A 27,181-nucleotide genomic window follows, 5' to 3' on the forward strand; every position below is an offset into this window, starting at 1 on the left:
ACAGGTGTGAAACTGGTACTTTAATTAAACCCTCTATTTTGAAAGATACGAACACCTGACTAGAATTTGACGTTAGAATGAATTTCTCTTTTTAGTTTTTGCACACAATGTATAGTTTTCAGGAGAAAATATGCCACAAAAAAGTCATGGTTAATTTAGATTTTGTCAACAACTGTCATACAAAACCAAAAACATTTCCTGTTGAAAACGTGACATGAAGAAAAGTACAATTTATGGGGTTAAATCTAGCATGAAAATAGGTCTTGACATTGTATTGTTATTTTGTGATCCAATGAAAGAGAGAAATGACATGCTAGCATGAAACATGTGATAAGGTACACACTAGTTAGTTATTAGGCCGAAGACGTATATCCATCTAGCGATTATCTAGTAAAAGCATTTATATAGCAGAAACATTTTGAATTTAAAAATAAATTTTATTTTATATTATTCATAGGAGTAATCCATTAGCATAGAATTTTCATTTTTATTCAGAAAGGAAAGTTGATAAGTAATTACGGTGAATAAATACTTGACTGCATCATCTTATTAGAATATAAGTCCATGTTAGATCATGTGATAATAGGATCTAGATTCACAGATATGAATTTAAACTAGCGAGACTGCATTCAAAAGTGCAGTGATATCAATCGATATATTTTAAGTGCTGAAAATGAAAACTCAAAATCATGATTTTTCACAATTTTTCCAAAATCAAAAATTTATTCATATAGTCAACCAAATTCCAGAGTATCGAAATATTTAATCCTTGTTTTTCAAACAAACTTTTCTTTAAAATAAAAACTTGCAGGCCGTTATGTAGGATATATTTGAGCATAATGAATTTATTGAAAAAAAACAATAACAATAACTTAGGAGGCAGAGTGACGTTCGTGAAAGAAAGAAATTGGGTTGATGTTCCGTTGAATGAAAGAAATGAACTAGAGTATGATAAAAAAGAAACAAACGCAGAAAGAATTAATGCGTACACCAATCTATCGTTTACTTTTTTCACAAACTCATTCATTGAAGATGTTGGAATGCAAGGCATCAGATATGTGTTCAGAAGAAACGCTAGCTGGTATAGAAGGTTAGTTTTGTTATGAAAAAGATTTCTATAATTTTAGATTAATCAAATGTATCTCTTTTAATTATGATGAAAACATGATTTGACTTCATTTCCAAAAAACTGGAAATTTGGCATTGTTAGGATGATGTTCATTCACTCGACAATTTGATACGTTCTTGTCAGTTTTAGGTCTCGTATGCCGATACTGATTAGCACTGTTCAGAAGATGGGTTTTAAAAGGTACCCAAACTAAAATTTGTTAATAATATTATCCAATGAAACTATGTAAAAGTCTTTTTTTTCTGTGTTTTTACATCATAAATACAGGATGGGAAAGTAAGTCCAGCATTACTAAACATAAACAGACAGAGAAGTCTTGATGTATTTGATTCTGCACTTTTCATGATGTAATTACCAATTCAAAAGATTTTTTTTTGCATTTGACACTTATTCCATGCCTTTTGCTTGGATTGCCTGCCCAATTTATTACATCCTGGGTGAGGTGGTGGCATGGCATTTGAACCCGGGACTTTTTTAAAACCAGTGATGCCATCATATGTACCGTAAATCTAATGCTTTAACCACTTGATTTTGACAAGGTTCTGGATTTATAGCTACCATGATTAAAACGATTTATGAGTTTTAGCGAGTTAAATGAATAATTTTGTCTGACTGTGTTTTATTCATTTAATGTCTATAATTTACAATCCATGTAATCTCTTTTTAGATTGATTTGGTTGATTGTATTGTTGGCATCGGTAACGTATTCTCTTTACATCAGTATAAACAATCTACTTGATTATCAAAAATTTCCAACTTCAACAAAACTAGAACTACATTTCGTTGACAAGATGGAATTTCCAGCTGTAACAATTTGCAATTACAATGTTTATCAGTAAGTAGGTTTCATCATAAAAAACACCCGAAGTTTTTTGTGTATGACATAGTTATATGCCTTTTCCTCACAAGGCATTACCTACACTTTGGGCGAGGTGGTGAAAATGGGATTCGATCCCACGATTTTCAACAACAATGCCATCATACTTATGTCTAACACTTTAACCACATCACGAGGACAATGCTCAAATATATACAATATTCACTAAAGGCACCATTAGTGGACAAGTAATACGGAAGTAATGTGCATTAAAATGTTTTTCACTTTAATCAAAAAAGATAGCAAAACTTGATAAAATATCGGATCCGGTAGCCTTCTAGTCACTTCTTCCATCTTTTAGTCATAAATAGACTTGAAAAGGGCCTTCTGGAAGGTTTTTTACGAGAAAAATTTTAAAAGGGTCTGCAACCTAGCATGTTGTTTGAGTTAGAATAGTTTTCAGGTATTTGTGTTGTGGGTTTTTAGAAAAAATCATAAACTTGATGAAATTAAAGCACAAATTTTTTTTATCGGAGAAATGAGGGTTTTTAAAAAGTTGATTTTATCAAATTTTTCAGAAAATTTAGATATCTATTGAAAATAAATAAGTCAGTGAAAAAAAACTAAAATGTTTTATAGATATTTGAAATCAATTGATCCATTAGATACATCTTCCGAACAAAGCTCTAAACAAGCTGACAATGAATGTAAGAAGTATCGTATTTGAAAACTAGTTTAGCATTGCCTATCCACTTTAACACACCACGGTTGAAAGGGTGAGCTTGGGCTTTGTAAAACAAGACTCTACCAAAACATACGGGCAGTTTTGACGATTTTAGAAGGACTAAACTCTGTCCACATATAGCCTATTAGATTTATTACTTTGAGTGAGGTGGTGAGTATGAGGTTATACATTGTTTAGTGCAAGGGTTCACAACCTTTTTTTGTTAAGTACCCCCCCGAGTCACGAAACAATCAACGCGAACCCCCAGACACCCAACAAAGTTGTGATATATTGACTGACAATTTGTTGCAACGACAATTTATTGACCAACTGCTGTAACTAAATTAAATATTCGTGTTGATGTTATAGTCCTTGTCCTCCACCTAACTAATGAATTCTTGGGATCTCTCTCAAGTTTCGATGCATATAACTTTCTGCAATGCTCGCATCATATTGTCTTTTGAGATTTCACAGTTTGGCTGAAAAGCTGTGCAATTCACATTGTTGCGTCAAAATCACAACAGCGCTAGATCAGGGAAAATCTTCGCTGAGTTTCAATTGACATGCATTTTCATCTTGTAGTTGCTTAGTTTTCCTTTGTTAAAGGATATTGAAAAAAACACACAAAAACTCGACTTCCATCCAAGTACCCCTGGAAATCTTCTCGTGAACCCCTGGTAGAGTATTGAGTTGAGAGTCCCCAGAAATTTATCAAACTGTCCCCCTTTTTATTTTAGACGAAGTAAAATGACAGCAAAGGAAAATATGATGCTTTCGGACATGTATCAACCATATGTTATCTTCCGAAGAAATGAAGATAAAAAACCATCGAGATGGGATGCTTTTGACATGGATGACTTTGCAAATAGGACTTCGTTCGACTATGCAAGCCATATGGGAATGTGAGTTGATATTATAGGATTTTTATACAAGGAAAGGAAACGTGAAAAGATGGCTTAATCATATGGCGAACCATGTCCTCTAGTCCAGTTACTAGTCTATGTCGGGTTTGGGAGTAGTTAGCCAGGTTTAAATCTCAGATGCATGAACTTTGATGTTGAAGGAGGCTGTAACCGACCAGCGATTGTATACCCTACAACTAGGGCTGTCCAAAATCGAATAAGTTTTTTGATTCGAATCGAATCAAATATTTTTGCCGAATCGAACCGAATAATCGAATATTATTGCGCAATCCTAAATCTGTCTCTAATATACAAAAAACGCCTGCCCTTCGATGTTGTGGTAACGTATGTGTAGTTACATCTTACTTACTGCTGGTATTTTGCAATACAATGTTTTCAGATTTATGAAAGGAGATCACACGCTTGTATGAACTGGTCAAAACAATTGGAGGACTCCAAAATTTGGGTTTCGAAAACTGTTGAGTGTTAAAGTAATATTTGCACTATTCAAAAATTGCAACCCAATTCTAATGGATTCAGTTTTAATAGGACATGTAAAGCCTGTAGATGCTATTTTAATCCTACTCACTAGTTTTATGTTTTTTCGTGTAATTTTCAGCAAAATAATAACAACCATTAATATAGATAAAACTATTAAAAGTAAACAAGGAGAAAGGACCTGCAGTTCAATACACAATACCCTGGTACACCCCATATAGATAAAACTGTTGCTCAAATTCAAAATTGCATTTAACAAATTCAAAGCTAATTTGATGACAATAATATTTGATGACTATAATATTGTTAGTGTACAACCTTCATCAAAATTCAAGAGTGCAATTATTTGTCTTGGTATAATCTTAGCGATTCGAAAATTAGCCGAAAAACGATTCGAATAATTTGCGATTCGATTTCGAATATTTGGTTCGCTTGGACAGCCCTACCTACAACACCAAGGAGTTTAGCAATCTTGTCCTAAATTGGCGATTTTGAGAAATGTAAATACCGTATATAATTTTAGGACAACAACTTTTAAAATATTTTCATTTATAGAAGCAATAGAAAATTAAGTCTCGGGTATAAAAGACATTCGATTTTACTTTCGACACTGTCACAAATAGAAGATCAATATAAGCATTGTTTATCTACTATTAATCTAATATTATGTACTGATATCTGCAGACTGCAATTTATCTATTGAACACGTTTCTATATATATTCTATTTTGCCCACACTAGCGATCAGTAATCACGCCAGTAATCGCTCTGGTTGCTAGTTCAAACATTGCTGCAATGAAACACAATAAAACCTTCCATTAAATTCAGTAAATTGCACTATTTCACGAGAGTGTGGTGAATAATTGGCTAATATTTCTTATCTCGAACACAAAAACGATGATCTTTTTCCGATAGTTCCTGCAGTCTGAAAAGTCGAATAAGCGTTTCGACATGATAAATGCTATGATCTTTGTCATCAAATCATGTTCAGGCCTTGCACGAAACCTATAACGCGAAAAGATATGTCCAGCGGTAATAATTATTTATAACAACTTGAACCTATCTAATGTTTTAGCGATAAGAATTAATTGTTGTAATGAAATACAGTTAGTTTGCCTCTTTCATTTCTCTCGCAAGTGCCGATAACAATAACCCTCGGGTGTCCGCCCCTGATCGCAAACAAATATAAAAATGGCAAATATGATAGAAAATTCTAAAATGTATATAGGGTATTAAAAAAGTTAAGTAGAATTAAGGTAAACATTTTCGTCATGGCAATGTTATAAAAGTAGCTGCCAAAAAGAGTCAGTCGTGAAATGTTTAAATGACATTTCACAGCAATTCAATTCTCTTAAAAGTTGTCTGTTGTTAAATGTTTTAAATAGCATTTCACCTCAACATCTGTTAATTTTGGTTATTTTTGTTAACACCCTGTATATAGGAATACTTTTTGTAACAATAGCATTAGCTTGAAACTGCAACATCAAAAATTCCGAGGGAGAAATTTAACCCTAGAACCTCAGGTCTAGGAATAGCACATAACAGCCTTTAAATTTGTTTTTTGTACACTCTTCATATATAGATGTGAATACCAAGGAAAACGCTGCAATATGTCTCTATTCTACAAAAGGTTGACAGATATTGGATATTGCGTAACGTTCGATCCAAGCACTGACGAGAGATATAAATATCAAACCATGGAAGGTATTGAATTTACAATGAATTCGAATTAACAAATGTGAATTGAACCTATGTTGATTTAATAGAACTCAGACACTCACCAAGAATGCCAAAAGCTTCTGAAACTGTAAAAAATGTGGTAGGGCGGTACACATTGTAATTAAATGTTTGGAAAGTCGTGGACAATTGAATCCTTAATAATAATTCAACAAAGGGCCTTCCAGTACACCTTTGGACATATATGTACTTACCTAAAAAGGGGCTATCCGGAAGGCAGTTTTCAAGTCGAATCATCATTTATTGTGGCCTGAATTACAGGACTGTTTACTGTTTATTTTGGTTTTAAATCTGTGGGATGACCTCATCGTTATAGCATTGCACTTAACTATGTTAAATAAAAGTTAAATATATAAGTTTCAAATCTGATGCCCACCACCTTATCCATGGTGTAATTATTCTCTATGCAATAAAGAACCAGAAACATAGCGTTCCTTCAGCATCTTGTAAGAGCCGTGATCAGAGTATGAAATCGTTGTAAAAAAAAGTAGCAATAAAACTTTGCAGAATGTGAATAGACAAGACATTGATTTAATCAAATTATTTTCAAAACTTTCTAATACAACATAAAATATTTCACAGGAAACGCAGCCGGTCTCCTTATAACAATGGCACGATTTGAGAGTGAATGGACACACGGCCCATATATGAACTATGATGGTTTCGTAGCACTAGTGCATGAACCTGACATGGATCCAGTAAAAGTTGAATATTTTGGAGACAGCATTACCATTGGTCAATCTATGAATTTGATTGTCAGCAAAAAAGAAATAACTTTACTGGTACAATCTTGATACTTCATATGAGAGCTATAAATTAGCGATTCCAGAGATCGAAATAATTTGTTTTTTGTTGATTGTGTTCATGCCTTTCTCTCTGAAGAAGGCCCCTGAGATGTTAGCACAGTTAAGCCTAACGCTTCAACTGTTTAAACAGAATTTATAAAATTTACGAGGTGCTCAGATGATCAAAATCTATTCACTGTAAAATACAAGTTGAAAACAGATAAAATCAATCTAGTCGGATCCCCCAATAAAAAACGGAAGGCTGAACTATGTAAATATGGGCTATTAATAGGCGAGGTGGTTTAGTCTAATCTCTAAGCTTAAGCGGCCAAATCAAGCTTTCCAATGATTAATGAGTGAAGTTTCTCGACCATTTAAACGAAGAAGGGTTAATAGGCACAGTGATTCAGTCTAATCTTTGAGATAGAATCTATATATTAAATTGAAAAACATAAAATAATATTTCAGCCACCACCTCATGGACAATGTGGATCAAAGGAATTAGAATATTATAAGAAATATTCCCAGCAAGCATGTCAAACAGAATGTGCGATGAAAATGATGATGAAGACTTGCAACTGCAAATTTGATTTCATGGCAGGAAACAGTTCAATGAGGAATTGTAACAAATTAAATCTGATTGAATGTCAGGATGAATATTTCTTAAATGCAAGTAAGTTAAACTAGATTTTCTTCATAGAGTTTTCATGCTTTCATTTCGAACAAGGCATCGTATTAACAGTCTGTGATATGTAGGATGCTTCTAATATTTTTGGGAAAGGCTGGTTTCTTGCCGATTCGGCATTGCCTATCCAATTTATTATTGGGTTAAGGTGATGAGTATGGGCTTGAACCAGGAACATTTAACACAGTGAAAGAGGATCTTCTATCAGATATTTTATTCTCTACATTTAGTAACTCAAAATCCAAGATCTTATTATAGTACCAAAAGGTACCAAACTTTTACAAGTGTAAATTAAAATACTTTTATATCCAACTAATTTGACAACAGTTTGATTTGAAAAATTTACAAAAAATCTAAGACAATTTCCTATTTATTCTTACTTTACAATAAAGGTCGAGACACTGGTAGTCTCAATGCATTTTGTGACTGTCCTCCAGAATGTTTTCAAGTAAAATATACGATAAAAGCCACAACAAGGAAGATAACAGAAGGAGTACGAAGACTGGTACAAAGCAGCTATGGTCTTGATATAGAGTAAGTATTTAAGATTAAAAATGTTGACTTGAGAAGCAGAGTTTACTTCTAATAATATTGATTCGTTGAAAAGGATTAGTCAAGAAAAGACTTTGATGCTCGCCATTAGCCAGTGTTATTAAAACTTCAGTGCATGCATGTCCGAACTGATTCGAATTTAACAACATTCAATATTTCAACCTCCTTATAATTGAAATAATTTAGGACAGGGGTGTGCAACAGGAGGCCAGCGGGCCACAACATGGCTTGCAAAGCCATTTAGTGTGGCCCTTGTCGACACTCAGATTTTTTCTCATAAAGCTTATGTTTGAAAGGGTGCTCACGTGAGTGAAAATACATGTTTTTTTGCTCTCGTCGCTGTGTTAAATCTTCCACCTTTTTTCCCAGTGCCTTTTTCGAGGTAAAGCTAAACAATAGCTACATTATCTTCTCTTGCTTTTCCTGTGGCGATCTGGTTGTCTTGAGTGCATTTCATATTTTTTCTGGCCCAGTTAGATGTCAGGAGTTGGTTATATGGCCCAACAATTAAAAAAAATGTCACCTGATTCAGGATGTTCTCACCAACAGCCTCCATTCGATTACTGATAACTACTATACAGAATAGAAAACCTATCAAATTACTGTTAAATACAACTTTTCTGCACTAGAATTACACTATTTTTTACCGAACACGACCCAATGTAGTAGAACCAGCATCTGTTCAGTTCGGCATTGCCTAACCAATTCATCAAACCCTGGGCGAGGTGGTGAGCATAGGAATTGAACCCAAGATTTTACCCGGCGATGCCATTATCGACTTTCTGTTAAAACGTAACAATTGATTGATGGATGAGTGGACAGTTTGATTGATGGACAGTGTGAAAAATTCATTGTATTAATTCAAGAATCTAATACACAATACACAGAACTAACTAGTCTTTCTCAAAACAGTTCATTAAGGACAGACAAAATTACAAAACAATATGATCTTCAGACAATGTGAAAAACAATAGACGTACGTGAGACATAAAAGTCACATCTTGTGATAATAAATTGGTCAAACTAAGAAACAAAAGACCAAACGAATTAGGTGCATTGTGTGGATGTTACTGGCTAGACAGCCTCTGACTTAATTAAAAGTATCAGATTTTTCTTCTTTAGTGGTAGTTTATGACAAAACAATGTTAATTTGATCATATCTGTTACTGCTATTGTACCTGATCACGCACCGATCTTGTGATATGACTAAGGAGAATCAGAAAAGGATATATATTTCTGAGACGATTGTTGTACTTTTTGCAATAGATAAATTTAAAAACTCTGCCAAATTGGGGGGAAATTGAATTTATATATTCATTTAGAGTATTATTTTTATAAATTTAAAATGTCATTTCCTTTCTCAATTTAGGAGCAGTGGAATAGAATTGGTTGTTTATCATTCCTCACTTTCCTATAAAACCGAGATACAGGAAGCGAGTTATTCGTTTGAAAAATTACTATGTGATGTTGGAGGAGCAGCAGGTCTATTTCTCGGAGCCAGTTTTTTAACTATAGCTGAGGTTTTCGACTTCATCTGTTATGTATGCTGGATTGGATCAATACGAGGATGCAATCGTAGGAATCATAGAAGCATTCAAGATTTACAATCAAGAGCTTAAAATCCGCAAAAGAATTAAAAAAAGGGGGTTGTGGAACAAATTTGAGGAATTTGATGAACTACATATGAAATTAATAACTAAGAGTGACTCAAAAAAGGAACCCAGATCATTTGGGTGGTGGTTCTCAAACATTTCAAGCCCCAATTTTTGAATTTGTCAAGTTACGTGCCCCACCTCGAAAATAACTAGCTGATAATAAGCTACAAATAATAGATGATAAGACAAAAGTATGTTTTATTCAAAAAACATGTTGAAAATATGTGGAAGGAACGAGAATGATGAAAGAAATGAAAAGATCTGAGATGTAAATATCCAAAATACGGCAGACAAGATCAAATGTAACAAATATTTTTAAATAATATCAAGCCCCATCAAAAATTGTCTACGCCCCCCCTTGTCAGACGCGGCCCACCATTTTAAAAACACTGTTCTAGAGGAAACATAACTTTTGTGAAATGTGTCCTTTTCTACATTTTCGTATAAGTACGTAGCAAGCTCTCACAAGATATATTTTTCATTGTGAACAATATCTACCAATATATTCCATGTATTGTTTGAAATTCAATTTTAGACAGGAATTGTCATTGTTTACTTTTTTTTCATTCTTTTGAAAATACACAAAATACTTCGGATAATGCCAATATAAACACTAAAACCTGAAATATAAGTTTTACAAATATCGTTTGCACTCTTTAAGCACACTTATTTGTTATGAAACAAACTTGCTAGTACACTTTGTTGTTTGTATTTTTAGTTGCTCAATGAACAGGAGTGTTAATAATATTATGAGATAGTGGAAAGTTAAAAAATTATTTACACAAGAGAATCCAAAAAAAGGTATCTCTATGTAGGGCTGGGAAGCTGGTCTTACTACAGCTCTGGAAACACGTTTTTTGCCTTCTAACTAGATCTCAGCCCATTTAGGCAGTGTTTTGGTGTGACTACTACCATGAATCAAGAATAGCAGTTTTCGAGAAGCCGGATTCAAATCTATTATATAAGGGTTTCAAATCTTAAAATACAACTTCAATTTTTGAAAATAGAAATTTAACTTGAAACTTATTAATAATTTTTGAAATTATATATTGATAAAAGAATTATAAGATGAAATGTAGATTTTATTATCTTTATGTAGTATTAGACAATTTTGAATGTGACAAAAAGGTTAGGAGCTGGAGTCACTAAAATTCCTGGTAGCTTCAGATCACTTTTTTATGGTGAGCTTCGCATGAGATCCAACAAAACGTCATGACTCCAGCTCCCAAGCCATTGTTATATATATATATATATTCAGCAATAAATTGGGTTTAAAATATTTCTCAGCAAAAATAGAAATCATTCCAAAATAAAAAATTTAGAAAAAAATGTAAATTTTTCTAAAATACTTGTTCGATAGGTACCTGATTCTATTCAAGAAAACTAGAAACCTCATATCTATTTGCTGCTCTAAAATTTATTATAAAGTGTGATAATAAGCATATGCAGTGTATACCCCTGCAGTGTGTATTATATTTACCTCTTGCCTACTAGTCAGGAACCTATTATTGCCATACAAATAACTACCTCCAGAAACCTAATGAAAGAAAATTGGGAATCAGAAGTGATGTTAAATGGTCTGCTAACCTTAAATTTTCTTATACTGTGTTTTTACATTCATGTACAAAATTTTTGATAATGCAACACGATTCACAAAATTGCTGTGTCGTTTATTTACCATTAATTATTCTCAGTCAATGATACCCACTAGTTAGACAGTGTGTTCATAAAGTCCTGTATTACGTTCGGAAAAAGAAAAATGATGTGCTCGTGCAACTAAAGGCGGCCATATAACAGTGTATTAAATCAATTAAAAAATTGAATAAACACTGATTAAAACCTAGTTAGGATATATTGAGACCTGACTTCAAAACAAAATTTGATTGTAACAGGACTTTATGGACCCACCGTAATGTATATGTAAAAAAAAAACTTTTAAGCACTTTTTTAATATTTTTGCACTACTTTGCTGTGTTTTTATAATATTATAATTTGATATAAATTAGTTGAAGGAGCGTATATACAGAAAGCTACTCAATTATTTTTTTTGTTTGAAAGAATTATTCCAGTGCTCTGGTATAGATTATCCGATTGTATAGATTATTCCTCCAAGGTTAGGTGGTGGGATTCAGCTAAAAGATAAACTAACTGGGGTTTGAACTGTGTATATCTAACCCGTAATGCTACATATTTACCCCAGCGAGTTACCACCGAGTTATTCCAAAAAAAAACTGAAATACTTATATGTGCGGTAAATACAATTCAAACATTTTCCATATTTATGACTACCTAAATTGCCTATCAAAAGTTTCTAAACTTATGCATATGCTAATTTTGATTGCATTGTTTATAACTTTGATTTCTTTCTTTATTACTACGTAGGATATAATATTATAAATATGGATAATGATAACCTAGAAATCATTGATTTGGAAAGGAGTATAAGCTTTGTATCGGATAATAAATCATGGCTTGGAGTACCAAAAAATATGAAGGATTCAAAGCAAAGAAAACAAGAAAGTACAGAAGAGTATCGAAACATGAAACAAATTTTATATGCACAGTGGTTTGTTGATAACTTTGGAGTACAGGGAGTTCGATATATCTTCATGAGGGATACAACATGGTGCAGACGGTAAGTAAAGAGTCAGACAGGGTAACAAAAACAAAAACCAATAGGTTTTGCAGTGACTTCTATAACAAAGTAGAAAATTTTGTTATAATAGAACTCCGTTTGCGTATGATTTTACCCAAAATTTTCAATAATCTCCATCTTCGCATAAAAGTTATGTTGCCTCTAGAATTTGTTCAGAATGACTTGGGTGCTGTTTTGTTTGGGGAGAGGGGAGGGGGGGGGGGTCACTCTGTACAAAAACAAGTACCTGGTAAGTATTTGGTAATATATAGAAGCAAGGTATGTTATTTGCAAAAAAAAACAAATTTACAAGCAAGTAAGATAAAAGAAACTGAAATAGTTGTTATCGGTGTGCTTGGGGTGTTCATTGATTTTCTAATTTGAAACATTTAATATGGTAAAATCAGGAGATTGTTAAGAATAAATTCAGCCATTAAAACCATTTGTCCCGGGAGAAATGATAATAATATCCTTTTAAATGTTTTTCTACTGTACAGCCCAGCTGACTCACCTTAAAATCTTTCTTTGAATAATTGTATAATTCAAGTAATTTAGAGTAATATGCTTTTTTATTATCTCATTAACAGAATGCTTTGGTTGATTCTCATTCTTGCTGGTGGAAGTTACTGTTGTTATGTCACATTGAACAATATCAACTACTACCTGACATATCCAACCACAACTAAAACATCAAGACATTTCCACAGGAAGGTTGAATTTCCAGCTGTCACAATATGCAAATATAATATATTCCAGTAAGTTCAGTTAGAGGGTAATTTGTATGAGAATTGGGTATTATCAAATCACCGCTAGTAACACAGTTTAACTCAATTTCAAAACTTCTAATCAGGCTAAGTCAGAGGGGATGAGAAGACTGATAAATTCAATACTAATAACAATCAAGCGGTTATGAAACCAGGGTTATTGAAGTTTTAATTTTAATTGGCTTCGAATTGATGAATTTAAATGTCCTTTTTGGGATTATAATACTGTAACAGGGTGACCTAAAAAAAAACCATAAATTTCTTAATTACATCTATAAAAATGAAAAAAATTATATCAACATTTAAACTTCTGTTGATGTATGATAATGTCCGACGGTTTCAGAAGTCTAGGATTTTTGCAAAAAATTGATGTTTTCTCTAAAATATGTTACAAATGACCTGCTTTCTGTTTTTTGAGTCACCCCTATAATATCAAATCAGTAGAGTCAGACAAGTTTTACTCACAACTCTAAAACATTCAAAACATGGCTCAATTCTCACAGTAACAAAATTCGCTTGATTAAAATTTGGGAATTAAAAAAAAATTCTATTATCAAACTAAAATTATAGTTCAATCTATGTTAACAAAGTCTAATTTTTGGCATATATCATTATTTTTTGAATTCATGATCAAACCATCAGCCAAAACCTTTTCAAGTGATCCTGCTGAAGGGGAGAATACCCTGTAAATCAGGTGGGCTGATGGCTCTTCAATGTAATCTCTAATAATTATATATCTTGAATAATATTAGTTGGATAGTTTGCAAAAATTATAGGGTTCTCTCAGAGAATAAAAGTAAGATAGTTCTGAAATTAAATCCACCTATCGACTTAATCCAGAAATGTCAAATTCGAATATCGGTTTTAGTGTTATAAGAATATCAAGAAAACACGCACCCATCCTAGCGCTGCCGTCCACATTTTTGATTGAAAACGTTTTACGGTACAACTATTTTGTGTTTTATCGCAATCGTGCATCACAGCAATAAATTACAGTCGACATGAAAGGATTTTAGCGCCGACAAGAAGTACATATGACACGTCGAAGATTCTTTTGATTGAAAGTATTTTACAAATATTATCGCATATTTCGAGATGGTGTGGGCGGTCACAGCAACAAATGTATAAGCAAATTGCTTTCGTTATTAATTAATCCTCAGTTTTGATAGTGACGCGTATAAGGGGAATTTTCTTGCAATTTACAGCATAAATTTGTTATGGAGTAAGTTCTCAATATATCAGAACCAGTTTTTGTGTTTATTTTAATTTAATTAATGCCTAATTTAATACAGGACTTTATGAAATTTACAGCATATAGCTCTTAAATTTTATTTAGTATCACAGATTTTATCGTTATCCCAGCGTCGTTGTTGACAATTCCATTCAGTTTAAGTTGGCATTGGCGGTATGATCAAAAGCAAAATGCAGACTTGAAAAATAAAACACCATTTTCAGTCTTGTTACACCGTAATTTTCGGCTAGAAATCGGGTTTACTCATTTGATTATGACGATGATCACATTATAACATTTGCATTTTTTTAAATAATGTATAGTCTTGAGAGCAAAATATAAAATTAATTCCAGTGGTAGCACATTATTTGATAGGTATAAGGAGGTATGATTGTGGCGTTTAGCTAAACGATGAGGGTGAACTAAATGACTCTGGCACTGACAATGAACAATTAGAATGTATAATAAAACCAGCCGTGTCAAAAAGTATGTGTGCTGTTAATAGGTGTCACGGTCTGTTAGGGTCGGCTTAGATGCATATTTTTATAAATTCACCATTTTAGGGCCGTTCTTAAGGGGTCACTTATATGCGAGGATATTACGGTGATTGAAATTGAGTGTTAAATTACACTGAGCCATAAATTACACATAATGCCAAATATTTTTTGGTTCTAAATTTCTATATCACAGACGTACAAAGATGACTGATGAAGAAAATGCAATGATTGAGGAAATGTACCAACCATATGATTTGTTTAAGAATTACACTCATACAAATTATTCAAAGTATGATCATGTTGATATGGGTGAATTCGTTGTCAACAAGTCATATGACTACTTCTCCCAAATGGGACTGTAAGTTGGAGTATCTACTACTAATCTTCAAACTGCCGTACATAAAACATCCAAATTACTAAATATGCCAGAAGTGGAATCTAAATAGCACATGCACTTATCAGTGTTGGTGATATACCAATATCTGATTCAAACTTTTTTTTAAATATACTTGATATATATTCACAGATGTTCCTATCAGTCAGGATATTGCAATATGTCACACTTCTATACAAAAATAAGAGACATTGGAGTTTGTTTCACTTTTGATCCAAGTAAAGATCCAGTGAGGAAGTATCAAATGTTCCCAGGTAATACAGACAAAATAGGTATTTATTGATATATGCAACCGTACCTCCATTGAATAAAATCGGAAAAATCCATCCAAAAATGTAATTTTTCAACCTGAATTCTGCATACAATATTTATTAATATATGAGAAAACATAGGATTTTCATATTTACCCGGTGGAAAGAAAAGCCAATAAGATGGCTGATAATATGGCGAACCACGATCTCTCAACTGGTTACAAGTTAGGTATGGCAATAGTTAATCAGTTATTTGTTTCTGATGCATGCACTTGACGGTAAAGGGAATCCATAACCGATCAGTCAACCACCCTACAACAGCGATAAGTCCGACAACGATCTCACACATAATTACTCTCCGCAGTATTCGAACATGCGCAAAGTAATCAGAAACACGGGCCCCAGGGGTTCAAGAATCAAAGAAAGAATAAAATAGACATCATTAACTTGAAAAAAAAATATTATATTTAGGTCGAGAAGGCGGATTAATGTTTGGTTTTGGAACAAATGAATCTGATTGGGCCCATGGCCCATTTATGAACCAAGAGGGATTTGTTGTAGTAGTACATGATCCAGGTGAACAAATAGTCATGGTAGAAAACGGAAAAAATATTCCAATCGGTTCCACGGTCAGCATAAGTGTAACAAGAAGTACGCACTCACTGTTGGTAAGCTTACTATACATACAAACTGAAAAAAGCAAATCTCTATATGCCCATTACCGGTAATTGTATGAAGCACATCAAAGTTCTTTTACCTAATTTAATACAGGACACCCTATATAATTGCTGTATCAAAATAGTATTTTCTTAGATTTACAAAGGTTCTCTATATAGCTCAAGTATAGGCCTAAAAATACACTAATTGAAAGATCTTGCATTTCCCAGCCTTATCCACATGGTGAATGTGGAGAGAAGAAGCTTATGTATTACTCAACATATTCCCAAGCAGCCTGTCAGCAGGAGTGCAGAGCAAAAGTTGTGCTACCCCTTTGTGGCTGCAGATTTGAATATTGGCCAGAAAATATTACAGTCCCAGTTTGTAGTCAGTTTATGATTGATGCTTGTGTGCCCAAGATTTTGAATGGTGAGTATATATGTTACATAAACTAACATACCATGACCAAGGTTAAAATACACAATTTGCAGACGCTTTGTCTGGAAGAAGCGAGATTAGGCACTCTCCACAGAACAAAACAGAGATACCATGAAGATACAATCATTCTGGAAATATCAGAGCTTCTTAATACATAACAGCAGATGCTTGTACAGAACTTTGTGCTGAGTGGCATAGGAGTAGCCAGGAGGGGCCTTACGAGACGTGGCCCCCTAAAAATTTTCAACGTTTATGAATGAAATTTTGCGGCATTTGCAGGACATAAATTCATATGCCTTTTCCAACCCCATTTTGCTCTATTCTCGAACGATTTACTAAAACGAATGAAGGTTTCCTGGCTTGCTATCCATAATCCTTGCACCAAATGAAATGAGCGCTTTTATGCCATTTAGATTTGGACCCTATTCAGTGAAATATACCAAAACTATACATCCCTATAAGTTTGACTACCTAATTGAAGAATTCTCATTCATAACATTATTAATTCTACAAAAGTATAATTGATTAACTTTTTAATTAAGGTGCATATGAATTTGACGGATGTGATTGTCCACCAGAATGTCATCGTATCAAGTATGATATGGAGGTGACATCAGCAAGAATGACACATGGGACCACAGATTTTATAAAAAACTTTGTTGCTGGATTTGACATGAGGTATTGAAATAAACATAACAATACTATTCTGTTTCTCTACCAATATCTCCAGTCTCCACCATTATTAACATCTGAAACCAATATAAGTTTAAATATTCCTTAGCTGGGTATAAGTCTCTAAACATCGAGTTGGGAGACAAGTTGGAGTAACATTAAAGTTTGAGTTCCACGTCAAGTTTAGTCAGTGTACCACAGAGACCCAAGCAAAGTCACTTCTGTTTCAAGTTACATGTTCAAGTCATTACATCATTTACATGTAGCATATTTCATAAACAACAATTAAATGGATAAATAGGAATGATTGGACATTCCAACATTTACAGAATCAGCCTGGTTTAATTTGAATTATTATTGCTACAATAGTCAATTTTTATTCAATATGACATTAATAAATGTGGTAATTTTTGCTCATTTTAAGACTCGTCCTGTCCTGAGTCAAGTCTTTATACGGGGCTAGAGTTACATAGAGTGTTTGACTCTTTCTAACTAAAAGCCATTCAAACTATTTAAAATTATGATAGTGATCAAATATTAGAATCATCTTTTTATCATTATTAAATCTCAATTGTTTTACTGAATTCCAGAAAACACGGAGTTGAGATTCGCGTGTTCTATCCATCGCTTGCTTATACAACACAAATCGAAGAGGCAAGCTATTCTATTGAGAAGCTTTTATGTGATATCGGTGGAGCAGGCGGTTTATTTCTTGGAGCAAGTTTTGTCTCGCTCTTCGAACTTTTGGATTTCATGGTCTATTCTTTGTGGTTATCATCAATTCAGTTATGGTTTAAGAGAAGAAAAAACAAAGTGAAAGATCTCAGGATGAATGTTTGATATAAATTTATACAATATGGTAGTAAATTAGAAAATGGTATCTAGTTATTCGTATCTAGTTATGGTTACGCGAGACTAACTTTCTACTCATCCTCTATGCCTCTGCACTTATAGATCGATAGGCGTATAATGCGAGGATGCTGTAGCATAAATAATGAAGACTATACTATTTAACTCAAAAGGCTTGCTGGTTGCTGCACACAAACACAAATGTATTTCTTACCTATTTCAAAAATATACTTAACAAGCAATGATTGTGACTATATTTAATTCAATTAATAATATTCTATGATGATTGTCTTGACCCACTGGTAGTTGTAATCATTGATCGCAATTTTCAGTAAATTTTTTCATTTTTTTATATTAATATCATTCTTTTATGCTAAAATCATATTGTGGACAACTTGAAAGAATTGCCTTTCTTGAGAAGTTTCATATTCTAATATAGTTTTAATTTAAATATTATTTTTTACTCTTGATGATTTAAAATAAATTTCATTATTATATGACGAAACTACCTGTGCATGAGAAGCTCTAACAATATTCCATTATTACTTATCAAATGTTCTGAAATTCTGCCATACAAAACTTACCATAATGAATTTCTTTTGTACTCTGTAAAACACAGCATACTTTTAATTCATACATGGTTAAACGTTTTCAAAATCGTATTTATTTTGAGAGACTTTGAAAATACCTTTTCGAATAGCATTAGGATATTGTGTCTTGAACTGCAGCTGCATTTCCCTTGTCTACTTCCTATTTGGGATTTGTATTTGTCTGTTGCCACAAGGATGCTTGAACAAGATAGTATAAGGGTGATAAATAAAAATAACTTAATTTCTTTCATAGCAAGAATAATGTTGAGCTTTCTTCAGAGCATAGTAACTTACAAGGTATCATCAGCTTAAACTTTAGTTTGTGTACCCAACATTTTCAGTAATCTAGGAAACAAAAGCTGTGTTATCTGTACAATATGTTCCAAATGACCTTGATACTGTTTTTTTGAATCACCCTGTATTACACTCTGCTAACTTGTAAATATACGGTAGTCAAATTTTTAGGAACAAATCAGAAAACTTTACTCTTAAATCATACACCTGTATATTGTTTATTCTCAATCTAGTGGAATTTTGTGTGGTTTTTTTTCAATTATAATTTTTTCACAATCAAAAGAACTGTGCACATACATATTCAATATTTCTTTTTCATAACTTAATAAAACATGCAGTATGATGAGATTATATTTATTACTGCGTTGATTCTCAACCTGCTATGTTTCATGGCCCACGCTCCACTGAACTTTCTTATGCAGGGGGAAAACTATAGGAAAAACAAACAATTCTTTCCGCAAAGACAGGCACTTCCACTTTAATAATTAAAATACGAATTATCACCGAGCAGAAAAAACAGCATCATCGTTCGTTGCTGCTACAATCAAAATTAACTTATTCATCAGCCAATACCTCTAGGAATTTTTAATAGGTTTGTAAGGCATCTGACAATGTTTCTGTGGCCCTGCAGTGGGCCATGGCCCACTGGTTGAGAACCGTTGTATCACACTGTTCAATTACTAAATAATAATGAAATTAGTATTTTTTTAAAAAACTTTTATATTTTTTATAACACTTGACAATTCATGATATGTTTTTAGTACATGACTTCTTTTTATCAATCAGAAACCGCAATGATTCCCTTCACATATGACATATTTATATGACTTTTTTCCTAAACAAGGCTCTGCACACACACCACTGGTATGTAAGAAGCTACTTAATTTGTGAAGGGCCAAAATCTTTCCAGTTGGGCATCGCCTACCAATTTATTACGCCCATGGTAAGATGGCCAGCATGAGATTTGAACCCGAGATTGCGTAATTCTATCAAAGATAAGTCCTATTAACGTTTTAACCACCACGCCACCACACACCCACATCGAATATTTCTATACACAAATACTTTTTATACTAATTGTGTTTGGTGTGCTTCAAAAATTTCAAAAAATGAAACATAGGATATCGTTTTTTTTTATATTCCCGCCATATGCTCAGGGCAAGGCCCTTACAAGCAGCCATCGATATCCAACAATATGTGACAAGCTACTATTAGGTGAACAACCAGAATCATTCCAGTTCGGTATTGCCGATCCAATTTATTACATCCTGGTGATTTTGTATGGATGGAATTTGAATCAGAGTGCAAGCTGCGTCCAATACTTTAATTGCTATGCCATAGTGCCTATTATGTTTTCGCTACTAAATTTTACTCTTTTGTTTATATCCATTAAGTAAATCGAACCAATCTTTTTTTTCAATATCAATCACAAAAATAATTTTATAAAGAACTAGAAAATCATTTATAATTTTGCTCAATTTGGCTAAATTACAATATTTAGAGACTTAGTAATTAAAAGCCATGCACAATAGTTGCTATTGCTACTCTATATGTGTGTGAGAAACCATCTTACTGTTCACTGTGCGTCCATGTATTGCTGTCATACTTGGGCAATTGGGCTGGTGCTCCCAGTGAGAGTGATTAATCTTTCTATATTAAATTCAAAAAAGTAATCCTCGGTAACTTTACTATGTAATCAGTATCCTGTGTTTTTGAGAGAGTGCAAATGACATTGCTTCAGTAAATTTCTTTGAAAAAAATCTTATATTTAAAGAAACAATTGTAATGTACTATTCCACTAAACGAAGTGTTTCTTAATGCATTTATACATTAATATTAGCTACCGTAAACAAGATGTTTCAAAAACCCTAATGCATTTATGTCTTTTACATTGAAACTTAGTTAGCACTGTTATTTATACTTTGGTAGCAAACCATATAAACAGGTTGTAAGTCAATCAATGTCATGGTTGGTTAATTTTTTAGCAATCATTACAGAAATGCAAGTAAATAAGTGTTAATCCAACTATGGCTAATGATGAATTGAATGTTTTTTGTTTGGAATCTGATTATGCAACAACCAAAATGTGGAACGATATTCCAAAGACAAATTTTGATGGATATCCAACCACTATACCAGTGAAACGAAAGATTCCAGAGATAGCTCAAATCCAAGATTCAAAAAAGCTTGATAAAAATGACACCCAAGATAATTATAGGAATTTTCAAATATCACAATATGCTAATGCTTTTATTGAAAATGTTGGACTGCAAGGATTGCGCTATGTTTTCATGAGAAATACTACATGGACAAGAAGGTATGATAATTTCAACACTCTTATTCACAATTATTATTAATCTGTATTGATTTTCTAGTTCTCGAAACTTCTCAATACAGGAACCTTTACATAATTGAATTTTACAATCGTATCAGATACAGCTTACTACAAAGATCTCATCAAATTTTTTTTACACACATTTTGCTCTGAACAAGGCTCTGCACAAACTGGCAATGGTAAGTGTAAGTAAGGAGCTACTATCGTCTGAATGGACCAGCACCTTTTCAATTTGGCATTTCCTACCCATTTTATTACGCAATGGGTGAAGTCTTGGGCATGGGAGTTCAAATTGAGATTTTAACCTGCCATTACTGCTACCACTTTGCTGGAATTCAGTTAAAATTTCCATCAATTTCATCAAATAGAAACCCTGCCAAAGCATTCAAAGCGAAGCATTCAAAATCACACTTTAAGATAGCCATAAACAACGGATAGAAAAGTTAGGAAATGATAGGATTTACATATTTATCCCGGAAAGAGGAAAACCAATAGGACGACTTAATCATATGACGAACCACGGCCTCTCGTCCGGTTACCAATTCATGTCAGATATAGGATTAGTTAGCCAGGTATTTGTTTTCGGAATCATGGACTTGATGAATTAGATATACAAAAATCTAAATCACGAAGGGCCAAAGTATGACTGATATAATAGTAAAATTTGTAATGTAATGTTTGAGTAGATACTCATTCTCTTTTGCAGACTAATATGGCTCTGTTTTCTGCTAGCTGGGTCAGCATATTGTGTATATGTGACAATCAGTAATGTTAACAACTTCTATGACTATCCAACAATAACAACAACAACAACTCATTATGTGACCCAATTGGATTTCCCAGCAGTGACAATTTGTGATTACAATATTTTCCAGTAAGTATTGAATTACGAGTAAGTTTAAATTCAATCAAGATCAATTTATAAATCTCAAATTAAATTTGTACATTTTAAGTTTAAAGTTTCCCTTTTAAAACTTGAAACTTCTTTATCTGTGGTCTGCAAACTTTATGTACTTTTGGGCCAAATATATACATTTCTGTGCGTGCAACCGCATTATTTTCGCCTACGAACGGTCGACACATTAAACTTCAAATTATGGCGCACTTTCTACTTTATATTGCTGTGTTAAATGCCTGCCACAATGAGACGTGTATGTGGTTTTTTTTAATATATTATCAAACAATGCATTGTTTTTATATATTTACTTATTATCAATGTAAAGGATGATGTTGTTTCTGTGTCATGGTCAAAGCGTTAAAATCAAATGGCAACCTCATTGCCCATCTGTACGTTGTTTAAATGACGATCTGACAAGCGAGTTCGAAATCTATTCTTAGTGTAATGTATTTTAGATAAAGCGGCTCACAGCAATATGTGCTTCCTAACGTGTACATTAAACGTTTTGCACGCAAATATGAGAAGTGGGGAAGCCCCGGGTTGAATTTCGTATTTGCAATGACATGTTTCGTAACAAAGTTTAACATATCCCATAATAACTACAATTTGAAAAAAGCAAAAAAAAAAAAATTTTCCGTCCAGGCACTTTGGAATGTTCGACCTTCGTCGCAAACCATTTTCCAAACATTTTTGAATTTAAAAATGAATGCAACCTTTAATTCCAACCATTGGCGTTTATCAGGTAAAGGATATAGAACTGACACTACCTTTTATAAAACAAGAGTCGCACAGCAGTACTTGTTACCACATAAATCCTTATGGAAGCAATAAGAAATTTATCAATTTTCGTTTAATGCATTTAAAGTCGGGTCGTTCGGGGGCCGTAAAAAATTAGTTCGCAAGCCGTAGTTTGCTGACCCCTGCTCTATATCATAGTTTTGAGTCTCACTTCCGCAAAACTGCAATCAGGGCTCAGACTAATGTTTTATGGTGGTGGTCATACCAAAAAACCTGGCTTATGAAGCCGAAACTGGAGCCCGATTCGAGATAAAGAATAAAGCTTCAGAAGCAGAGCTTGAGCCACAGTTTGAATATATTTTGGTTTTGGAGCTGAAGACATTGTGATTTTGAACCAGCAACTCAGCTCATGTCCTTACACACATATACTACCGCAAACAAATTGTCCGATGCAAGATAATCTAAACGTCCAAAGCGTAAAAAAAATAATCAGTTCTTTTTTCTAATTTCATCAATATTAATTACATATTCATTGCATTAGTAGTATTATCTGTATTATTACAAAATACAGAAGAAGCAGAATAACACAAAAAGAATATGACATGCTATTGGACATGTATATGCCATATGAATTTATGTATAATGAAACTGGAAAGGACCCAGAAAGATACAATCACGTGGACATGGCAGAACTTATGATCAATGCTTCATTTTCTTATGATTTAGACTTGTAAGTGAAGTTAAATTATAACTCTTATAGCCAATAAATACAAAAAATTGACTGATCCCCAATGTTAAATTATGAATACAATTCACATTTTACAGTAAGTTATATTAGGATTCCAATAAATATTGAGGATGTTGCTATTATTCCATTCAGGATTTCTCTTCAAACTGGGTTATCGGACCTTTTAGGAGGCAGCAGAGAATTTTTTAACGTGTTTCCTCTCTGTGGCCTCCCTAATTATTTCATAAGAGAGCAGGAAGCGACAAATGAGTCTTCAGAAGGTGGTCATGGATCCTGAAAGATTAATAACAACTGCGGTGGAGCTATCTATTATAAAGGGCCAAAAGTGTTGAAAGTTCGTCATGAGGGGGCAACAGATTCTGGAAGTTTGAGGAACGACTGCGTTAATAAAGCTATGTTTTTTTGAAAGGCTATAAGCGCTGAGTCTTCGGAATGGGGCCAAAGGTCATGACCGTGTGAGAACCACTGCCTTAAGCATTATATAAATTGCCCATTTCCTGAATGTTATCCAACTTAAAAAAGCGAAATTATGGTAATCTTTATCTTTGGATATTCCTCCCGATTCGGATAAATAGTTGTAATGAGAATAAAAAGTTTTCGTAAAATCTTTTGTGATGGATTGTGAGTCTGTGACCATAACTGAACTATACAGTTGATATTATCATATCTAATTTCTCCTAATATGATATTTCAGCTGTTTCTACCACTCCCTAAGCTGTAATAAATCACACACATACCAGCAATTGAGAGATGTTGGAAACTGCATAACCTTTGACCCTAGTCAACATGGGTTTTATAGTTACCAACATTTACCAGGTATGAAGTTATCGGTATAGCATATAAATGTGAGAATTGTGAAGTCACATTACTGTCTAAGCAAACAGGGTAAAATTTGAAAACCATACTCCAGAAAGTACAAGCATCATCGTTCAATCAGCAAGCATAAGAGTTGTCCATAAAAGAAGAAACTATTTTGGCAAAATCTAAAATCTGTAAACCCCATGGCATCTTTCAAAACAGAAGTTAGAAGTCATCCTATATATGCTTCACCTGTTGCTAAATTAAACAGATTTTTGATTTAACTACCTTGAGCAGCCTTTTCAACACATTTGTCATAGAGGGTCGGATATAGCAAAATAGAAATATTATAGAGCTCTTGTAATTTTTCTGAACGGAAGCAATCGTATTTATTTTTTTCATTTCCTGCTAGAAAATTGCTCATCTTAAAGTATTTGTATATCACGTATTTATACAACTTTCGATGCCCATAAAAATTTACATTTCTACAAGTAGTTTAGCATGTCCTATTACTTTTCTGTTTCATTTCACATATACAGATATTAAGAAGCCCTACTACAGTCCAGTGCTATCCTACAATTTGTAAAAAAAAATAATACCAAAATCTTTAAAAATTTCTGCCATTAAACCAGATCACATTATTAACAGGACGCGAAGGCGGACTAAATATGGGATTGGCAAAGTTCGGTCAACAGTGGACTCCGGGTCCTTTCATGAATTCGCAAGGTTTCATCGCAATGGTACATGAACCTGGTGAAGAAGTTGTAATGGTGGAAAATTTCGGAACCAATGTTCCAATGGGATATATTGTGAACTTAGTAGTTTCAAAGACAGACGTAACACTTTTGGTAAGAAAATATAATTTCTTTCCAAAATATATTTCATATTACCGTACATTTTGCTTTAACTTAACACAACGGTCCAAAATTAAGGTTAACTTGAAGCTAACTGTTCTATTATGGTAACTATTCAAACAGAAAAGTTCATCATAACGAATAGGATTTTAATATCTATTCGGTGGGAATGGAAAGTCGATAAGATGGCTCAATCATGTGGCGTACAACAGCCAATGTTAGGTATATGAGTAGTTAGTAAGGTATTTGCATGGCTTTGATGGTGGAGGGAGCCGTAACTGACCAGTGGTTGCGTTAGTCACCATACAGTACACAGGGTAATCAGAGATGCAACGGCAAGCATATTCCTAAAGCTTAGCACAGAGCTTACCATTTCTCCAATTTATCAGTAATTATTGTTATAATTCATGCAGCCTCCACCACACGGACAATGTGGAACAAGATCTTTGCAATATTTTGACAAATACACTCAAGTAGCTTGTCAACAAGAATGTGGATTACGGCAATACATCAGTTACTGTGGATGCAAATTAGCTTACATGAGAGGAGAAAACACGACCAAAACATGTAATAGTATTCAACTGAGGGCGTGTAGCACAAATTTCTTTGCCAATTTATCCAGTAAGTGTTGATTGAACACTAGAGATGTAACGATGTTTTGTAGTGTAATTATTATACAGATAATAGCGACTGGGTCATTTAATCAAGTACCGCGATTCCTAGTGCCCGTGCTCAATGAAACGTCTGTGATGCTTGATTATTGTTGATCAGTGTTGAGGCTGTTTTTGCATTTGAAATTGACAATTTGAAATATCGGAGTATCAACATCAGCGCATCTGTATTAAACACCATTGACTTCAGATGAATGTGATAGCCTTATAATCAATAAGATCTTGAAATATTGGCATTGGAGGTCAAAACCCACATCAACCACCTTACCTAGGATGTAAGGTGATTGGTAGAATATGCAGAAGTGAAAAGATGGGAAACTAATTTACACATAAAAATGAGGCAACACAAAAAACTGTTTCCATCATTTACCAATTCAGCGCATGTTTTGGCAGGTGTGGGGTTGGATTTGTGTGATTGTCCACCAGAATGCCAGAAAACAAAGTACGAAGTAAAAGCGACACATGCCAAGTATACCAACGGTACACGAGATTTGGTGTTAGGCGCATTCCCAGGATTTGATGTCTGGTATGTAAAATATTACGAAATTGAGGGTGCTAACATTTTGTGCATTGTACTGAAGGTACATCTCTATATGTGTATGTTGCCACAAGGATGCTTTATTGAGACAATATTGATGTAAGACTAAACCCAACCTCTCTCTGTTTAAAAACTGTTCAGAAACTGTTTAATTTTTTTGCCATTTCATGGAATGAGATTATGCTATTGTTATTTAATATGAAATTGTGATGATCTAAAGAATATCAAGAAAACATCATTATTCACCCAAATCTTATATTTTCAGGGAAGGTGCCCTAGAAATAAGAGTTTATTTCGCAAAAATGATGTACAAAACCCAGATACAAGAAGTAGCATACAGTGTAGAAAAATTGCTTTGTGACTTCGGTGGAGCAGCAGGATTGTTTCTTGGAGCAAGCTTCATGTCAATCATGGAAATCCTCGACTTTCTGTGCTATGTAGGATGGTTTACCTCTGTGAAAATTTGGAAGACACGAAAGCAAGAGCATAGTGTAAAACCATCAGATACGTGTTCTGAATGATCCAAATCTGCCATGCTGTCCAGTGCCTACATTTCAAAAATCCTTCTTTGCAAGTATGTGTACTAAAAATGGCTTTAGTATCAGCAGTATGGAATATTTGAACTAAAAGATCAATTTCATGAAGGCTTTTAACACATTGATACACTACTTTGTATAGCCATTCCATATCCATTGTAAGAAGAAGAGTGATAGGATATAACGTCAAATTGTCATAAGCAATTCAATCTGATTAGAAGTTTTCCAGGAAAATCATTTATTCCATCAGAATAACTTCTCAATTTGTTTGCATTATAATCAAGCTGGTTTGATTTGCTTTTTTATTGTT

General features: G+C 33.5%; 4 protein-coding genes across 5 annotated transcripts in view; 3 read left to right on the forward strand and 1 right to left on the reverse strand.

Moving 5' to 3' along the window:
- The window catches only part of LOC120332153 (uncharacterized), a 48,166-nt gene that overhangs the window by 15,198 nt on the left and 5,787 nt on the right, over positions 1 to 27,181 (reverse strand). The gene's annotated exons all lie outside the window — the stretch shown is intronic.
- LOC120332156 (acid-sensing ion channel 1C-like) lies at positions 589 to 11,826 on the forward strand. The gene is made up of 8 exons (XM_078119031.1): positions 589 to 1,090; positions 1,797 to 1,964; positions 3,408 to 3,572; positions 5,652 to 5,773; positions 6,389 to 6,588; positions 7,060 to 7,264; positions 7,669 to 7,810; positions 9,198 to 11,826. Exons 1-8 carry the CDS (start codon positions 840 to 842, stop codon positions 9,445 to 9,447), a joined length of 1,503 nt encoding a protein of 500 aa, XP_077975157.1. The 5' UTR covers positions 589 to 839; the 3' UTR covers positions 9,448 to 11,826.
- LOC120332155 (acid-sensing ion channel 1A-like) lies at positions 11,876 to 18,766 on the forward strand. 2 transcript variants are annotated; one of them, XM_078119032.1, is made up of 8 exons: positions 11,876 to 12,118; positions 12,706 to 12,873; positions 14,804 to 14,968; positions 15,137 to 15,258; positions 15,727 to 15,923; positions 16,143 to 16,341; positions 16,893 to 17,028; positions 17,613 to 18,765. In XM_078119032.1, the coding sequence occupies exons 1-8, from the start codon at positions 11,883 to 11,885 to the stop codon at positions 17,860 to 17,862; spliced, it is 1,473 nt and encodes a 490-aa protein (XP_077975158.1). In that variant the 5' UTR covers positions 11,876 to 11,882; the 3' UTR covers positions 17,863 to 18,765. The 2 variants fall into 2 exon arrangements, with proteins under 2 accessions (XP_077975158.1, XP_077975159.1); XM_078119033.1 differs by lacking the exon at positions 14,804 to 14,968 and having other exon boundaries at positions 17,613 to 18,766.
- Positions 20,726 to 27,124, forward strand: LOC120332154 (bile acid-sensitive ion channel-like). Its single transcript, XM_078119030.1, has 8 exons — positions 20,726 to 21,072; positions 21,797 to 21,964; positions 23,298 to 23,456; positions 24,169 to 24,290; positions 24,921 to 25,120; positions 25,540 to 25,747; positions 26,191 to 26,323; positions 26,601 to 27,124. Exons 1-8 carry the CDS (start codon positions 20,783 to 20,785, stop codon positions 26,854 to 26,856), a joined length of 1,536 nt encoding a protein of 511 aa, XP_077975156.1. The 5' UTR covers positions 20,726 to 20,782; the 3' UTR covers positions 26,857 to 27,124.

The sequence above is a fragment of the Styela clava genome, chromosome 13 (assembly GCF_964204865.1).
Source record: "Styela clava chromosome 13, kaStyClav1.hap1.2, whole genome shotgun sequence".
Classification (NCBI taxonomy): domain Eukaryota; kingdom Metazoa; phylum Chordata; class Ascidiacea; order Stolidobranchia; family Styelidae; genus Styela; species Styela clava.

Bases quoted from the DNA above. Each gene is read 5' to 3' on its own strand.
- LOC120332154 (XM_078119030.1), top strand. From the start codon at position 20,783: ATGGCTAATGATGAATTGAATGTTTTTTGTTTGGAATCTGATTATGCA. The intron at 21,965-23,297 runs GTAAGTATTGAA...TACAAAATACAG, and splicing joins TGTGATTACAATATTTTCCA to AAGAAGCAGAATAACACAAA. The intron at 26,324-26,600 runs GTATGTAAAATA...TTATATTTTCAG, and splicing joins TTCCCAGGATTTGATGTCTG to GGAAGGTGCCCTAGAAATAA.
- LOC120332156 (XM_078119031.1), top strand. From the start codon at position 840: ATGAATTTATTGAAAAAAAACAATAACAATAACTTAGGAGGCAGAGTG. The intron at 1,965-3,407 runs GTAAGTAGGTTT...TTTTTATTTTAG, and splicing joins TGCAATTACAATGTTTATCA to ACGAAGTAAAATGACAGCAA. The intron at 5,774-6,388 runs GTATTGAATTTA...AATATTTCACAG, and splicing joins TAAATATCAAACCATGGAAG to GAAACGCAGCCGGTCTCCTT.
- LOC120332155 (XM_078119032.1), top strand. From the start codon at position 11,883: ATGGATAATGATAACCTAGAAATCATTGATTTGGAAAGGAGTATAAGC. The intron at 12,119-12,705 runs GTAAGTAAAGAG...TCTCATTAACAG, and splicing joins GATACAACATGGTGCAGACG to AATGCTTTGGTTGATTCTCA. The intron at 16,342-16,892 runs GTGAGTATATAT...TTTTTAATTAAG, and splicing joins TGTGCCCAAGATTTTGAATG to GTGCATATGAATTTGACGGA.